The following is a 19,258-nucleotide window of genomic DNA, read 5'->3' on the forward strand; positions in this document are numbered from 1 at the left end:
TTGCTTATTGTTTTGTCAGAAGATGAACGTAAAGCTGCTTTAGAAAGTGTAACAGGCGACACGTTTAATAAATAAACCGAATAACGACGAGGTCAACTTGTGCAAAAACTTTGAGAAAATGTTCAGACGCACAGAAAGTAAAAGGTGTGATCCTCTACGTTTGACAGCAATAATGAGAACACACTTTCTCTGGTTCTCACACACACACACACCCCCACCCACACACACACACACACCATCTCTGGGTGGTGTTTCTTACCCATCTCTAACCTTTAGCCCTGTAGTTGCCTGGCAATAGACAGGCAGATGTGGGCGGAGTAGGTGTATTCTTACCGTCTCATTATGAGACATGGGGGAAATTCACAACGAGCCACGCCCCCCTAAACACACACACTCACACACACACACGCACACACACACACACACACTCAAATATGTATTAATCATCACATTAGCCACACACATGTTCAGTCTCATGAGAAAAATGCACAAAGAGAGAATAACTGTGACAGATAAGGTCCGTCTGGGTTGTGATTTATCGTATTTTGCTCGTCACCGTCGGTGTGAATTCCCGCAATGACCACAAACAGCTGAGACTTGTTAAGCTGGAAATTTGAGACAGAAGAGAAACATATTTGTTTTTGTTTTTTTCACAAAAGCGAGGCACGCAGAAGGTATTTTTCTTGTGTTATCAGATGGAAACTTAAGAGTTGCTCCGGTGACGTTAAAGGGACAGTGTGCAGGATTTGGTGTCACCTAGTGGGGAGGTTGCAGATTGCAGCCGGCTGAATACTCCGCTCACTCCTTCCTTTACACAGACACGGTCGCCTCGCTCAGAGGCCATCCATCCCATAATAACACGACTTTAGCAGCAACTGAAGGCAGCTGGCGGTGCCTCGGTTTTGCACGCCGCTGCTCACGTTACTGCAGTTTCACGAAAGAAGCCTTCAGGGTAACAGAAAAACGAGTCGGTCTTGAAAACACAACGATTCTTAGTTTCACCAGATTAAACACGAATGAAAACATAGTTTCTGCTAATAAATCCCCAGAAATGCTAACATTCGACTCCCTCACATTCTACCTTAAATAAACCACTTTGTCAGCGGATACATATGTGATACACTTAATTCCGACGTTTCTGACGTGACTTGAAGGCAACAAAAGACAACAGAAATGAGTCCGAAGACACTGAACTCTGGGGGGTGCAATCGGCTTTTTTAAACTCTCTAAAAACTGATCAACAATATTGTACTTCTTGTTGTAAAAAGTACTACTCAACCTAAATAAAAGGCTGGTCTGTCGATTGATGGCATTAGAGCATTTATCACATTAATCCGTCTTTTGGAAGTCCCCAAGTTCATGGAAATATACATACTACCCTTTAACATGTTGCGAGCACGGGGAACGCTCGTTCTCGGGGTAAATCCACCGTTAACAGACGATTACAAAAATGGGAACAGTAACTTCTTGTTGTACGCCCTTAAAAGGACAACGTGGTTCCCCTTTAGGCCCGCACCAGCACAGGTAGGACAACCATCAGCAGATGTATCACAGTGAGGGATGTTACTCAGGAGTAGAACTGAACAGAGGTGTTTTCCCAGTTTGACTAACGCTCAGTCCTGTGATTCATTAACAGCAACAGACAGTGAACACAACATCGATATCTGGGAGAGATCAGTTTTGGGTAAATATTTCCAGTATCGGGTTGCCGAGCATGAAATGACTGCGTGTTAAATACACAAGTTTATTGTTTGGAGCAATAAATCCTGAGATTGTTTATATCCTGTTTTTTTTCAACCAAACATTTTCTTGTGTTGTCAAAGTGTGTTCCGTCACGGTTGAAATGTCACGACTGCGGTTTAGAGTTCCGCTTGTCATATAAATGCTCAGTTGTGATCATAAAAATAAAGAAAAGGCAAACAGACCACGCCCACTTTCAGGGACAGGAAGTTTATACCATTCAAAACCACGGGCGGAGCTTGTAAAGCGCCATCTTTCTTATAAAGCATCAGTCAGTGGAAAGAAGAGCCCAAAGTCATTTTGAGATTTCACTTTCAACCAAGTTAAACATCTCTGATTAGGTACTTAAACCAGAAGAAAAAGCAGTTGAACTGGGTTTGAATCAGATTATTACACACAAGTATAATGTTAAAGATGTTAAAATGACAAATGGGACCAGACAGGGAGCCACTTCCTCACGACCACAATCACATTATTATTAACTTGCTTGGCAAATCAGCCGCCACCGTTTGAATATAAATGGGCTGATTTGTCCACACACACACACACACACACACACACACACACACACACACACACACACACACACACACACACACACACACACACACACACACACACACACGCCCTGTGGTTGAGTTGTACACGACCGCCGGCCAAGACGACATGTTTTGTCAGCCGAGCGAAAGCCAACCACTATTTAAGGAAGACCGCAACGCTGCACTCTCCTCAGAGCCAAACACAAAAATACTGGATGACTGACTGGCGGTCAGTCCGTTTGGCACGCGGCAATGTGGGAGTTAAAAATCTCTGTTAAAGCGCCGTTATTTTCATCATTTACTCATTCGCTGAGGAGTTCTTCTGATAAATCAATTACTTAATTTCAAATTCATTATTTTGTCCAACCAACAGTCCAGAAACCCCCAAAATAATGTAATCTATGATCTTATACATCAGGGATGGAAAGAAACAAATATTTGGCATTTTTGGTTTCTAAAAGAGAAATAATCAGTTGTTGTAATACTGGTTATAAACTGCATTCAAACGTTCCTATTTTGGTTGATGCTCCTGTGTAAATTCATCCACAATCAAACTCTTTTTTTCCCCCCATAGATATAAAACTAAATACAATAATCACTATAAAAAACAAAACGGGAAATACTTCCCTCACTGAGACTCTGTAGATACAGTACCAACTGTAGATGTAGAAAAACCCACTTCCTGTACTGACGGTCAGCGCACGAGGCCGAATCAATGTCCAACATGTTAACTGTGTGTGAGAGAAGCTGAACGTAGGTTTTGTGAAATCTTTTGTGAAATCTCTCAAAATGTGTGAAATGCCAAACAATTAAAAAGGCAGTTTTGCTTTGTCTGAAACTAATGACTTCATATTTTAATTGACCTGATATTTGTATTTCTTCACGGTGTATTTCTACTGTCTGCAAACACACTGCATGTCTGTACATCCTGGAACGTTGAAATGTTTCGATGCTTTCTGCAAAACCTTTTGACCTTTTGACAAAAAGTCTTCTGTTTATCAGCCAAACGAGAACTCAAAATAGAAGAATCCTCAAATCTGCAGTTTCTTGATTCACACGAAATATTTCATCAAAGCACAATTAACCAAAACTACAAATATATAAAAGTATCAGAGTGTTAGTGAGGACTTCAACATGTTTTTTCCAAACTTCCCACTGATTTTGAAGTGTACAAAGAAGTAGAAATCTTCCTCTCTGAATTCTACCGAAACACTCTTTGCAGCCTTTTCTTCCTGTTGTGTTTCTTACAGTAAAGCTGTTCGGTTAGAATTAGAAAGCAAAAGATCTCTGCTTTGAATCAGACAGCAGATCAAGGCATCCAGCGAGCTTTTGAGCCGTGTGCTAAATTCCCCCTGTCTGGTGAACATCTCGGCACGCCTGCGCACATGAAAAACACACAAGCCACTATCTGCTGCATCAAAGCAGCCACTGAAACCGAATCCCCCCCCCCCCCCCCCCCCCCCCGGTCTCTGAAGTGAGCCGGCCCATTTGATCTGCACAAGCCGTACTGGCTCCTGACGCAGCCTGAATGTGGAGGACCGCCCCCAATAGTGAGTGGGATGTACCACAGTGAGACGCTCAAAGTGTATCGCTGCGTGGATTTGTCACTCAACAAGGTGGGAGGGGTTGGGGTGTGGTGGTGTGTGTGTGTGTGTGTGTGTGTGTGGGAGGTGGGTGAAGATGGGGTGGGGGGTTTCCTCTAGATTATTCCCAGACAATAATCATCGCGTGGGTTTTTGTTTTTTTTGTTTTTTTCCATGATCGGGCTCGTCTCCGATAAAAACCTGAGAAGAAAACAAAACAAAAAGCTTTGCTTACGAGAATCGTCTGTCACTACACGTGCGTACACATCATGTGTGGGCAGAGCCCTTCAGGTTTGTGATTTATGCCCCAAAAAAAAAAAACTTGCTCAATAACACACCCGGCTCACATGACGCAGCTCTACACACACACGTCAAAGTTGACCTCCGCTTACAGTAACATGTTCTTTTGGGGTTTGTCTCCCGCCTCGCAGAGTTTTTTTTCCGGCCGCTGCTCGAGAATGATTTGGGAATCTCCCTCTTTCTCCCCCCCCCCCTCCCCCCTAATTCAAGCCGCCCCTATTTGCTTGCTGTGGTGAGGTTTCCTGGGTCCCAAAGGGGGTCAACACCAATCTTCTCCCAGACATAACAAGACGAGGGGATTGTATGAAAAACATGAGCTGATGTTTGAAAGATCAGAGAAGTGGAGCACCCCAGATCTTCTTTTTTTTTTGTTATATCTTAGGGTCCCGGCAGAAAAGAGGAAAAACTCCTCTGAACTCTCGAACAATACGACGAGCAGCAGCAACCCCCCCCCCCCCCCCCCACTGAACACACGTCCTGGTCTCTCTAATCCAAACACGCCGCCATAATCTCCGGCTATCATCCGACTCATCTACCAGCCGAAGGAAGAGGTGGAAACCAAACAAACGACGGGAGACAAAAGGGCCACTTTCACCTTGATCAGCCAGGCGGGCAGACTCCACTGAGGAAAAGCTTTAAACCGTCAAAGAACATGAAAGACGTCGACAGAAGACGTCGAAGACTACACCTGAGAGACAGACGGAGGATCAAAGAGGGGAACTGTAGAGAAAGAAAGGAACAGGAGAAGAGGAAGAGGATATCTCTGTCTACACACAATCTTTAAGCCCCAAAACACACAAATTAGATGAATTTCTAACGACTGGGGTTGAAGTGGATTAGTGTCAGAAGAACCGTCCAGAGAAAGTCCTCCACAAGCATCCCGAGTGTCTCGGCAGCTGTTATTGTTCAGAGCTCTCGTCTAACGGCTGTAATTCATTCTCAACTGAAGACAAAAACAAAGAGATGTACTTGGCACCAACTAAACCCATGACAAAGACAAAGTTTCACGCCTCTAAATACCACTACAGCAGCGTTCACTCCACATCGTCTCACTCCGTTGGCTTTGTTGAACTGCAGAAACACACCATTCTCTTGAGCAATCTTATAGAGTGGCGCTTCGGAGCCTTTTGGGCAAATAACTTACAGCTGACGTGACCTTTTGATTTGATTTTGAGCGTGCAAAAGCATCGGTACTTCGGAGCGTTCTGTCTTTTGGTCCGACTGCTCGGCCAATGTCGGGGGCCGTCGGCGAGGCGTCCGTGGCTCTACTTTTTGCAGCGTGTCCAGCACCAATGCCGGCGGCGTTTCGGACGATCGAGCATGTTGAATCGGAGATATAGAAGATATAAGCAAGTGTGGATCGCAAGCAAACGACTTGAATCTAAACTAAAGCCTTAAACTCATCTGATCGTTGGCCGTCTGGAATGAAAACGATCGGCTCACGTTGCTTTCGGTTCATGAATGCGTCACGACACCTGCTGATCGTGTTCAAAAGCAACTTTTTGTTGGCAAACACTAAGGCGACGTGAGGTGACGCAACAGTCGGATGCAGAGTCGCTGGTTCGTTGATGTCTTTGACTTTAACGTGTGCAAACAGGACCGAGCCACAGGGCAACGACAAATCAGGAGAGCGAGAAAAAGCCGCTCGCCTGCAGCCGCAAACTCATCCGATGAAAACTGGATTTGTTTTAAAAACAGGATATTACTCATCGCCTACGGGCATTCACTGCAATAGAAGTCCCGACATGACCCGGGGGAAAGAAAAAAAATCACTTTTATATCATCTTTGATTTTACTTGTGGATTGACTGTTATTATTTAGACTTTAATTGATTCCGTCTCAGTCTAAATGTGTTTTTATCGTGAGTATGTTGTGGTCGTACTGGTCTCATTCTCATAGACTGTTTATAAGAAGTGGACGTAGTCGTTTGGAAGCCTCGGGTTTGACCATCTTGGCCTTTTTGCAACCAGTGAACAGGAAGTGGCCACATCTGGACTGAGGAGGAGTGACGTAGAGACGCCGTGTACGTCTCTGGTAGAGACCTGTCAATCACCGTGTAGCCTCGCCCCTAAAGCATCCCCTGCTTTATGGTCTGTTTGACTCTAAATGGACCATCATTTACTAAATGAACATCAAGCTGTATTGAAGAAGACTTGAACGTCACGATGACTACGTCCACTTCTTATATACAGTCTGTGGGTTTAACACAATTAAACAAAAAATGATCTTTAATCTTTTTAAAAACAATTTGCTTCCTCTTTGAGAGGTTTATTCAACGGGGACATTTCTCGTTAGTGCATCATTGTTGGTGACAGACTGAGAGTGAATGTGAGACAGAGAGACAGACGAGGAGGAGGAGGAGGAGGAGGAGGTGTTAATGGTTCAGTCTCCTCCGTGCAGGTGAGTCTCCTGCGGGTCCTCTGTCCTAACACACTATTGTCTCCTTATCTACTTCCTCTCTCCTCCTCTGCAGACACTGTCTGTTTAGACTGCGTCTCTCTCTCTCGCTCTCTCTCTCTCTCTCTCTTCTTCTTTCATTATCACCACAGCTGCAACTCAACTGTGTGCCACGAGTGCACACAGGGCTTATATGTTAAAGCTGCTGTCTATATGTATGTTTAAAGGTTTGACCTCCTGTTTACAAGCAGGCTGACATGGATAACACACAGTATATATACATAAATATACTGTATATCTATTTAGATCATCTATAGATCAGCACTAAATATCTTGTAAACAAGCTTAGTAATAGTGTTCAAACCACATTTCTTTTTAGTTTAGAGGGTTATCCCCTTATTTTTCATATTTATTCTCTTTATTATCGAAGATCTTCCTCATTGACAGTGTTTTGGTTCATTTTGTAAAAAGTTTAGTGAAATTTAAGTAAAGAGGTTACTTATATTTTTAATAAATGAATATTGTTAGTTGCTTGTTGCTCCACTGATATGTTAATTTTGTTTTGTTTGCATTTATGAGTATTTACTCTTCATCCATTTATGTACATTTATATGGTTTTTAATTGCGGGTTGATTGGCCACATAAGTCTACAGATTCCTGATCTCCTCTCACTTTTTAAAACATTTGTGTTGTTTGTTTTTTTTTGTTTATAATGTACATAAACAAATAAATAATCAAAAGTAGAATCCAGTAAAATCCATAGTGTTGTGTTGAACTGTCAGCTAAAATCTTGAATATCTCAAAATCGGGACAGATTTATTTACGCTCATCCCCCGTTTAGTTTATTATACTTTAGTAACAGCAATAGTTAAAAATGAATTCGCAGATCGACTAACACCTCGCACCGCCTGTTGCTCGTCTTTAAATCTGAGGGCGACATAATTGTGGTTCTGGTTTTGACTCGACCTGAAGTGGACCTGATCCTGGAAACGACCCCAGAAACCGAACTAAACGTTCTCCGTCTGTCTGTTCAGACTCAGCTACTCCAGCTTCCTGTTGGAGCGCTCAGACTTGACATCAAATATGCCGTTTTCCTCTTCATCTTCCTCACTTTCACTTTCTTGCTGCTACTGTACTACTTACTGTTCGCCCCCCACTGGAAGACGTGTGTCAGAGATAGTTTGGTAGTTTTATTCTTGATGACATAAATATTATTATAAACTGTGATAAAAGGAGGATATATTACTTAAGATTTGTTGAGTGATGCAGCACTTTCACCTTCCTCATAACTGTGTGCGTGTGTGTGTGTGTGTGTGTGTGTGTGTGTGTGTGTGTGTGTGTGTGTGTGTGTGTGTGCAGACTTACCGTCGGTTGGTAAAGCCACTGGGTACATCTCTTTCAGCAGGTCGCAAAGTGTGTGCACGCTGCCTTCAGGTGAAACGGGGCGAAACAGCTTCTGGATGAACGGCCTGTCGCTCGTCGTCTGTAATGAATTAGAGCGCGGCAGGTTAACGAGCACGGCGACACAGGTGTACAAACATCCAGCGTAGCAAGATGTCCAAAGACGGTCGAGATTAAATGAAAAATGCCCTTTTAACCCTTTTAGATCACTTCCTATTATGCACCTTTTATGCAAAAAAAACGTTCTTTATATCAAAATCAAATCCTTCTGTAAAACAAAATACAACGCGTGCTCATGTAAGCTGGTACCGACCAATAACATCACAACATCCATCATCAATCAAATCAATCTGCAACTTTTAGCGACATTGAGGTGTGTTTTCACCCACAGTCGCACTCGATTCTAAGCCCGCCCACTTTTTAGCGGTCCAATCAAATGCAAAAGATTTGATTTAAAAACCTTCTTTTAACTGAACACCGCTCAAACGTTCCATTCCACTTGGAAACACGTCACAGTGCGGACGCTGAAGACGCTCAAACTTCGAGGATGATTTACTGATCCATCGAATTTCCATCCGTCATGGTGATTTGGGATTTGAGTTATTTCCTCATTAGGCATGAGACATCAATTCAAGGAACTGCTGGAAATGAAAGCACGCAAAAATATCCGGTAAATGGGACGCGTTTCATGTGAAGGGGAAGTTTTTAAGGGGACGAGCAGAGTTCAGATAGCGATGCACGCAAAGGCTGTGCATGAACCGTCTGCTCGGCTGAGCTGGGAATGTGGAGCTTTTGATGAGCCCGCCTGCTCAGAATGCGATGTTTAGCAACCGGCAACATTTCGACAGATGTTACATGCGACGCTGACATGTTTTACTGATCAGGAACGGTCTGGAAGTCATTAACCGCTGCTTAAGTATGTACTCAGCTGGAGAAGTCAGCTCCTACACAGACTAACCGCTGGCGGTCCTCGAGGTTCTCAGATGAAGTGCGATGGCACATTAGGACCATTGCAGGTCAATGAATAAATAAAAAAGACGCAGCGGGGGGAGGGTTGAGATTAAAGGCGGACATTTACGAGAGAAGTCTCACACATTTAAGGCAAAAAACATGTCTGTTCCCTGAGATTATAAAGTCACATATTTACAAGAAAGAAACTCTTAAGAATAGTGTTTTTTCGCTTCACTTTGCCGTGTTTGAAGCTACTAAGATTGTAGTTCACTCATATATTAAATTTATGTGACTGCAAATCACGTTTTCAAAATAAGGTGTTGACAACGGATAAATAAAATACATATATGGAAATGAGATTAATCAGATTATATCCACAAGAAGTATAAAACATGTCACCTGGGTTATAAATTAAAAAGATGATACACTAGATTGTGAGGGAAATAGATCTTTGGGTTGCCATGACCAATGAGTATTTCTTCTAAATTTACCACTTTAATCTAAAAAATGCCCAGTTTTCTTCTCTTTTCTCATTTTAATCTCTAAGAATTACCGCCATCCACCGTACAGTTATTTGATCTACTACAGCCCTAATACGCCGTCGTAGATCAAGAGAATAGTTATTAAACTATTAAACGTGACCTTTAAGAGAAACCCTCTTCTCTCCTTCACCGCTCCACAAACAAAACACAGTGTTTTGCTCGAGGACACTTCAGCAGAGTGCATGCTTTTAATTAGAATGCCTTTCTGCTGCTCCAAAAGTGACAGTAAGCCTAAAAAGTCCCCCCCCCCCCCCCCACACACTGTATGTGATCCTTCTCCAGTCAGAGGCTGTCATGATGATGTAGTCCTGACCTGTGACCTCCTCGCGATTACTTACTTATCACGGTAATGATCTAGGAACCAAAGCGTGTCCTACTGCTGACCACAGTGCAAATCACCGCGGGGTGAGAGCGGACCGCTAAATGCCTCAAAATGTAAACTGTCTAAGTCACGGCGGGACGGCTAAACAAGAAGTGACGTACGCGGCAATCATCCTCATGACTGTTTCGGCTCTGATCTGCGACCCTGCAGCCAAAACAAATTCCATGTGTGAGAGGTGCGGGAAGCACGGTGGGAAATTACCGCCAGACGGCAGACAAGAAATCTAGTAAACTCCGTCCAGAGCCGGTAATGGACTTTGACTCAAGAGTTTTTAAGGACAGGCGGCGGCGTGTGTCGCTTACATCGGTATGCCCTTTGAGGCAGTTTTATCCAAAAACAGACACTTTGCACAAATGTTCAGAATCGGTTTGATGAGATGCCATTTGTGATGATACTAAAACGGTAAATACTCTTTTGATCACATTATCTCACATACTGTAGATAATAAACTCCAGGTTGGTGGAACATTTGGAATTCATTTTCAGGCCGTTAAAATCGAAGATTTCTTTTGGTGCACACGAATAAAAAAAACTCTTCTGAGCTGTTTAAATCACGACATAAATCATTGCATTTTCCTTTGTGCAACCCTGCTCCCATAATCCATCGGTAGAAGCCAGTTACTGTCACCGAGTCGTAACTTCAAAATCTGTGTAAATTTATAAATTTGTAAATTTGTAAACATTACACAAAGCCTATGATACAAATAATATCTATCGAACTGCTTACATTAATTAATTGATTATTCATTATTAGTCATTGTACTGTAGCCTCCTGTAAATCCCGGTCATGAACCTGATTCTGATATGTCAGCAGCGATGTTCTTTGTTCATGTCAAGAGTCTCACTGTGACTTCAGAGCAGAGTTAAGGATTCAGTGGTTCAGGTTACCGGCTGACCCGCGTCCTCGGGACGGGAGGCGAGGCGCCGGCCGCTGGACGCCGACCAGGAGCTGCCGTCATGCGGTGATTTTATAATGCTATTCAGTTAACCAAGCGCCTTAATTCAGTACATCTACGCACCATAGTGACTCAGGAGCATGCACATTTTAAACACCAGCTAATCTCACTAATTGGGTGTTTCTTTGACTGAAGAGGTGTTAATTAGTGGAGTCAGTGGGAGATTACCCTGCTTTATGGTCTGTTTGACTCTAAATGGACCATCATCTACTAAATGAACATCATGCTGTATTGAAGAAGACTTGAAACTAGAGATTGAGACCATAAACTCATGTTTACAATGTTTACTGAGGTAATAAATCAAGAGAGAAGTAGAGTCATTTTCTCATAGACTTCTATACAACCAGAGGAGTCGCCCCCTGGTGGACACTAGAGAGAATGCAGCTTTTAAGGCACTTCCACATCAGCAGAATCGGAGTTAACTTCTGTTCATCGGTTGCAAAAAAGCAAAGCTTCGCCGAACTCAAATCTTCAAAACATCAGTCCACAAACCAATGGGTGACGTCACCATGACTACGTCCACTTCTTGCATACATATAAATGGTATAGTACCAGCCCTCGTTGTGCTCAATAGTGATCAGTTTTAGTGGGATCTCTTAATATCTTGCTACCACTGAGCAGCCTGTCAGATAACCGTAGAAACTGAGGCCTCGGAGAGAGAGACACAGAGAGAGAGAGAGAGAGAGAGAGAGAGAGAGAGAGAGAGAGAGAGAGAGAGAGAGAGAGAGGGAGAGAGAGGGAGAGAGAGAGAGAGAGAGAGAGAGAGAGGTGGTCCGGGCAGATACCCAACCTGAGGTGTCAAACGGAGAGTCCGACACACAATAGGTGCCTAATCATGGAGCTGTGAAAAGGAAACCGGCGAGGTCGGGGATCGGGTAACCGAGCTGTAACTACGCACCGCGGAGCCAGGCGCGAAAAAAAAAAAAAGCAGCAAGAGGAAGGGTGGCAGCGGAGGCGTGAAGCCGGCCGCTCCGGTTACACAGAAACACTGAGTCACTGACAGGAAGCGCCGCGTTTTGTTTTTTTTTCGTGCGAGGATCGGTCGGCGACAGCCAAGGAGCAGAGAGAGAGTGCGCTAAGTGACGGCTACCTTCGTTGCATTTTTAAATAGCCCCGCCATGAATTATTGAGCCGGTTCGCCATTACAAAAGAAGGCGCCATTGATCCCTGGAGGTGGGCGAGAAGCGTGATACTGTTTGGATGGTGGAGACACTTTCTTTTCAGCCGGGTGCCGACACCTTAGCTGGCACGGCAGCACATGGCGACACAAAAGAGAGCGAGGGTGTCAGTGGGACTCGGGGGTAACTCTCGCCGAGTGAAAAGAGCGGGTGGCGGAACTCAAGACGGCCGCCTAATTGGCGGAGGGGGATTCAATCCGCCTAATTGATGGCAAAAAAACAAAAAAAAACAATGGACGTGGCCCGTCAATCAATGTGAGCCGAGACGTGCGAGAGAAAGCGTTTTCCACTGAACTCTGAGACCGTCCATTCGTAAATTAAAATTCCGAACCTCTCTTTGGCGGCCTTCATTTTCTCAGAAGTTGAAATACACACCGGGCAGAGGAGGAACTTCCATCAAGGGACACCGAATCGAATTCTGAATTATTCATGCGTTGCGTGCTGGTGCCATTCATCGGCATATTTTGGTGCTAATCTGAGGCTCCATCAGGTCAGCGGGAGGATTTGTATTCAGTCGTTCTTCTAAACTGTAGGCATCATTCTGATGTTTTAACTCAATCCACTTTAAGAGGATAATTAATGAAAGTACTGCCATTTACGTACCAATAGTGGTATTTACTCACGTAGAACGTTTTTGTTTTATCTGCCCGGGGTTTTCAGATATCAGCGTTTCCATCTCAATACTACTGGGAATACTGTTGTTTCTATGAGATATGTTGACGGTGGGGATATTTAATGAAAACAAAACTGTCTGCATGACAAGATACCACGAGAAGTTAGATAGGAAATGTGGGTTTTTTTTGTATCTTGGCAAACTGCAAAAAATGTACCTCTTCAGAGAGCATCACAAATCGTGATAATCTTAGATAATCAACAATAATAAATGGTACCTCCAGGGTTAACTTTATGCAGCCCAACAGGAACCAAACCAATTCTATGGGAAGGAGAGCAGCTTGAAGCTTAGTTCATACTCGCCGTAGTGAGCGCCAGAAAATGACGTCATCACGGTCGGCGCGTCGTGCGCCAAGGCTCCGCAAGCCGTGCACCTTTGACCTCTGCATTTTTTGTAACTTGGCCAAACCGTCAGAGCTTTTCAGACGCGACTGTCAGATAAAAGCACTATAAACATGTCTACGGATTAAACAAAGAAAGCCGATTAGTTTTTAGATGCTTTAGAAACAGGAGGTCTTAAAAAAACTTCATTTGAGTAAATTTTGCAGCCAAAGCAAACTGTTTCCAGGATGTTCAACCTTTGTTTCTTTATAATGCATTTAATACTTGACTTGTTTCTTTACAGGGTTTGTATAAAGACAATAAAGTAGTCTTTAAATATGAGATATGAGTTTATAGATAATTAAAATTACTCCTCGGGCATTGTGGAGGTTCATGGTGTTTTGCTCCTGCTACGGTGCATACATGAGGGCGACTGACTCTTTAATGCGATAACACAAGTAAAAAACAAAGATGTGGAATTAATTATCACAAATTAACCTCCATCTGAGTCTGAGTGATGATGCAATGATCAGCTCTGTTTGCCAACACCAGGATGTAAAGAAAGGGGAAGTCCTTATGCAGAATCATGACACAATCTGAAGGCTTTTCCGTGGAAATTCGCAGCTCTACTAGATGACATTACCGTAAAGGCGGCAGCGCATTGTTTCCCCCCCTGCAACGGGCACATCACCTGTTGCCTCTGGCCAGAGCCGTTTCCAGCATTCCCATGTTGTGTAATTGCCTGTGCAGTCACACCACCTCCCCCTCGTCTCACTCAGCCATCGCAAGATATCTGGGAGGCACCAAAACCTGCATTCTTTAAAAGGCCGGCACCGGAGGGTTCGTGAGTAAGCGCCGAGTCACGGAGCGGCTGGCGAACAGAGAGGTGTACCTGCAGAGCAACAATGCAAGCAGTCTTTAAAAAAAGAAAGGATAGTAATTTTCACTTTCCACGCAGCGAGACGGTCCCCCCCCCCCACCCCCCTCACCCCCCAAACACACACACACACACACACACACACACACACACCCTCCTCCTCTGGTTCGTTTGAATCACTGAGTGGCGTCACTACCGGAGCAGGAAAGATGCACCGGCGGCCAAACAAGTCTTGCCGCCAGACGGAGGCGAGGCGCTGGCGCGCACACACACACACACACACACACACACACACACACACACACACACACACACACACACACACACACACACACACACACACACACACACACACACACACACAAATGAAATAACAAATGTAAGAAACAGGCGACGCACAAACCGACTTATTATCGATAACATCAATGTCCGTATTTATGTAGTTTATGTACGAGAGATAAAACGTTAAAAAACAACTCAATTAAAAGAAGAAAAAAGTTCTTAATTTGAAGGATACAAACTAGAGTTAATGTGTTTTTTAAAGTGTTTCAGCGTCGGGACATGAGGCAGACACACTGAGCGTGTCGTCCGTGCCCACGAGGTGTCTTTGTCTCCACGAGGACTGCAGGCCAGACGGAAATGAGCCCTCTGTTATTTGGACCGAGTGTTGTCATTAATTCTGTCTGCATCAAACACAGCACATGTTATTTACACTAAAGACCACAATCTGGCTTTGAAGGACTCTGAGCATGTGTGTGTGTGTGTGTGTGTGGGAGGGGGGGGTCTTTCCTCTGTGTGAAGCAGTCTCCTGTTAAGTCACCACAGTGACTTCGGAGTGCCAAACAGCTTTGTTCTTCTCAGTGATTCTGCACCTTTTTTCTTTTTTTTCCAGACTTGAGTGTCTTTTCTGAGTTTTCTTGTATCGAGTTTCGTCTCGTCACAGAAACTCCGGCTCACAAAACACTGGATTTTATCCTCAACAACGACATAATCAGGGTTTTTCTTGGTCAACATCTGCAATATTAAGATTGCACCCACAAAGTTAAAGAGGGTCTTTGTGCGAGCAGATCCTCAACTTTTGGACGATGAAAGCAAGTTGCTCGTATGAACATATTTAGCTCACACTGTTTTGTCTTTCCAGACCTCCTCCGGTTGTAAATAATCTCACAGTTTGTACGACGAAAACCACAACATCTCCAAAACAATCCAGCCTTTTTCAGGAACGGTGCCATTTTTTCAAACCAGTACGTTAAACAGTGCTTTGATGCTCCAATTATCACGAAACCAACTCGCCTCGTAAATGAGCGTGGAAACTTTCAATTCAAAAAAACACCCAGAGAAACCGGAGCGGTTTGGGTTCCTTCTACCCCGCCGGCAGCTACACGACTTTATACAGCTGCAACAAGTGCACGTCTGGGGGGGGGGGGGCTGCGTGTTTCAGTCGACCACTTTAAAAAGAGTCGCGTTCTTTATAACCCGGCACAGGAATGTTCCTTTGTCCCGAGTGTTAAAAAAAAAAACGGTTTATTTACGCGTCGAAGATGTGAAAGTAAAAACAAAAGCGTTTATGGGTCTTTTATATATATATATATATTTTCGTTGATTGACAGCTGTACTCCCGCCTTTCCTTGTTGCGCAAAAATGTAAACGCAGCCGTATGTGGAGCTCATTAAAACGCTTGACACGCTCAACAATAAATCAGCTCGGGGGGGGGAATTACCAGCAGTCACAGCCGATATGATGTTCTGTTCCAAACATCTCTTCCTGTTTCGTTCCGTGACACTCTGATCTACTCAGATTCACTTCCTGCTCCATTTTTTTCTCACATTATTTTTTTTCCCCCCAAACCTGTCCCGACACGCCGCCGACGTCTCACATCCGCCAACAAGGACTCGCTGACGGCGAGGAGGCCTTCTTCTGTTTGCTGTGATTTTTTTGAGATGAAGGTCCAAAACGCACGCACGTTCCGGCCGCTCGACTCGAAGCAGACCGTCAACATGTTTTTGTTGCAAAGATCCAGATGTTTTCCAAATCTTTCTTTTCCCTTGACTGGACGTGGACGAGGCCTCCTCAGTGTCCAGCAGCATTGTGTTTTACGACACTGTTGTGTTATTGAAGAGTCATTCTGTGCAACTCCTGAACATTTCCAAACCGTGGAAGTTGTCAAATTAACCCCCCCCCCCCCAAACACTTGACTCAAAGCACGGCACTCTTCCCCCGCTGTCTGGCTCGTAGCGTGCTCATGTTTTCCAGGCGAGAATCAGTCGCTTATTCATCTTCTCGTCTTTCTTGTTTTTTTGTCCTCTTAACAGGGAATTTTCACCTGAGTCAGGAAAAAGTGCGCTTGTCCGCCTCCTCCTCCTCCTCCTCCTCCTCCTCCTCCTCCTCCTCCGCCTCCTCGTCCCGGACTGAAGCCCTGAGGCACGCACACACCGGCTGATCACGGTTCAGTGGAATTACACGTGAGCTGGGGGAGAGTTCCAGGTACAGGAGCCGACGAATAACCTCCAGAAAGCACCGGGGCAAAGACGTGTTGTTTCTTGGTTTTGTTATATTCTCTATAGAAAACACGTGAACATTGTGAAAGAATCTTAATTTCATTTATTTCAAAAAATCTGCCGTGAAACTGTGAACTTAACGAGCAAATATACAAAATGAATGTTTCTTAAAAACATGAGGTGAAAACGGAAATAATGTCGGCGGAGGAGCAAGTTTGCAAGCTGAGACCGTCGCGCTCCATCGGTGCTCTCATCATCTGTGAAGACGTGAGAACCGACATACGGTGCCATGAAGGGATGTCGGATATAATAAGAGACGCATTGTTTCATAGTGACGACTATTTCAGGAACCGGTCACGAACTCGTCAGTTTCACAATTTGTAAAATCAGGCGATGAAGTGATGCAACGCTTTTGTTTTTACTGATATTCTGCAGGTGTGTGTGTGTGGGCGCCAGCAAGAGGCCACATGTGCACATCATGGTTCAGAAGCTGCACAGCAATTATTGAATGTATATTTATTTATATATTCATTTACATTTTTCAGAAATATAAAAGAATCTGAGGCTCCATCAGGTCAGACGTTCTTCTAAACTTTATGCATCATTTTGATGCTTAAGAGGATAATTAATGAAAGTACTGCCATTTACGTACCAATAGTGGTATTTAGTCACGTATTTAGTCCTTTTATACATTAAGTGAAGTATTATTTAATGTATTAAAGGAACCTGGATTTCTTTTGTACATTAAAGGAAGAACAAACTGTTTGGAGGCTTTTCACACAGACGTCTGGCTACACCTACTGGGCTGAGTGGCAAACTTCAGCTCCAGTCCAGAGACACTTGAAATGTACTAAACTAGGACTAAAGGTTGTTTCATGTGAATGTGTGCGTTACCTGGTATATCCTGAAGGGGATGTATCTGAAGCCTCCCTCCTCGGTGGGATATTCCATCAGCTTCCTGTTTATGGCCCAGAACTGGTCGAACTTATCTGTGACGACACAAAAACACAAACAAGGTCAGCGACTGTTGTTGGAACGGTCTAAAAGCGATCCCACCCAGCATGCACTGCTTCCGTCTCTCGCTTTCACACTGAACCTCCCGTTCTCTCTCTCTCTCCTCTCCTGGGTGAAAGCTTCTCTCTTCTCTCTGTTTCTCATCTCTTTTGGAACGTGAAAGTGTTTGGTTTAGAAAAAAGGTTTCGTCTCTCGCTTTCACGTGCGGCTCCTTCTGTTTGGATCACAAAGTGTCTGTTTCTGTGTTTGACGCAGTTGCAAACTCTTTGACAGACACACCCTGAACTTTCTAACAGAGTTGAGAGAATCATCTGTCGTGTCCGCGCGCTCTCTCTTGGTTTCAGGGGGAACGTGGGAAAAGAAAAAGGAGATACGCAGCTGACGTTTTGTGGGTTTTTTGTCTGCAAACCCGTTGAAAACATTCTCAGTGAGACGTGGAGAGTTTCCACAGTTACAAACAATTATGCAAAACAAAGTCGCTCTCGGTTTTCTGGACATTATTTGCGGTGCGATTAGCTTGTTTTCTTGTGAGCTTTGGTTGTGAAACACCTTCAGGAAGAGTTTCTCTAAAAGCAGCTGAACATCAAGAGAGAATTAATGAGCGAGAGCATCAGAGCGTCGCTTATGTAAAGAACAAACACTTTTTATTTTTATTATGGAGTGAATTCTTAAAAGTAGAGCCAGATAAACTCCATCAACGTCAGCCAGCAGCAGAGTAAGACACTAGTCTCTGCTAACATTTAATTTGAGTTAAACTTTACGCCGTGACTTCATTCTTCTATTGTGCTGCAATTATTTTACTATTGTTAGTTTTTTCTTGTGTTTTTATTTTGTTATTTACATTTATATTTGTTTATTTGAGAAGCAATCTGCTCTAATTTTATTTTATTTCATCAATTAAATTAAAATATATATTAAATTAAATTTATTAAATGTATTTTATTTTATTTTATTTTTTTATTTTGTATTTATTTTGTATTTATTTATTTTATTTATTTATTTTATTTGTTTAATTTATTGAATTTATTTAGTTTGTCATCAGGCGTCACAAGAACAGAAAAAGCAGCGGTGAAACGGTGAACTTAAAAAGCAGTAACCACGAGCAAATATTCATAATGAATCTTTCTTAAAAACATGAGTTTGATGAGACCATCACGCTCGTTAATCTGTGAAGAACTGAGAACGACTTTAAAGGGAAAAGCGACATACGGTGTCATAAAGGGATGTTTTCTGGTTCTTAAACTCGGATACAACGAGACGCTTATTGGTTCATTGAGTGATGACAATGACTGTGGCTGTATTAATGTGCTTTATGCATAAATCTGCAAAACATTTTGATTGTGTTGTTGTTTAATCAAGCAGGTCACAGCTTCTGTCATTTTAAACTGAATACGTTTTGAGTTTTGCTTCATGTTCATGGAAAGAGAAACTCTCTGAACTGATGGATTGTGAACATTTCACAAACTAAATCTACGATTTATTGATCCCAAAAGGTAACCGACAGATCAATCGCTAATGAAAATAATTGTTAGCTGTAACCTTATTTATAAGCGAGCTTGACAATTATAGATCAAAAGCAGGAGGCACATAACAGAGGGCGGCGACGTCACAGGTGACCGGCGTGTTGAACGTTGCCTCGTTTGATCAACTTGACCTGCAGCGATTCCAGGAATCTCACGCCAGTTGAGTTTTGCTTTTCAAAGACGAGCACAAATGGGAATCCATCCATCCATCCATCCATCCATCCAGAAGTTTTGGAACTTCACAGACTGCTATCAGACTTTAAAGGAAATGTGTGTGTGTGTGTGTGTGTGTGTGTGTGTGTGTGTGTGTGTGTGTGTGTGTGTGTGTGTGTGTGTGTGTGTGTGTGTGTGTGTGTGCAGGAACAAGGCAGGAAGTGAATCTATT

The 19,258-nt window shown here is 43.4% G+C and overlaps 1 protein-coding gene across 4 annotated transcripts in view; it reads right to left on the bottom strand.

The window, feature by feature from the left end:
* atg5 (ATG5 autophagy related 5 homolog) overlaps nucleotides 1-19,258 on the bottom strand; it is a 29,276-nt gene that overhangs the window by 5,344 nt on the left and 4,674 nt on the right. For all 4 annotated transcript variants that reach the window (XM_079165208.1, XM_079165209.1, XM_079165210.1 and 1 more), the window contains exons 6-7: nucleotides 17,231-17,325; nucleotides 7,925-8,042 (exon numbers count right to left, since the gene is read on the bottom strand). In XM_079165208.1, the coding sequence (XP_079021334.1) occupies nucleotides 7,925-8,042; nucleotides 17,231-17,325 (213 nt within the window). The remainder of the gene's footprint in view (nucleotides 1-7,924; nucleotides 8,043-17,230; nucleotides 17,326-19,258) is intronic.

The sequence above is a fragment of the Pholis gunnellus genome (assembly GCF_910591455.1).
Source record: "Pholis gunnellus genome assembly, chromosome: 8".
NCBI classification, from domain to species: Eukaryota; Metazoa; Chordata; class Actinopteri; order Perciformes; family Pholidae; genus Pholis; species Pholis gunnellus.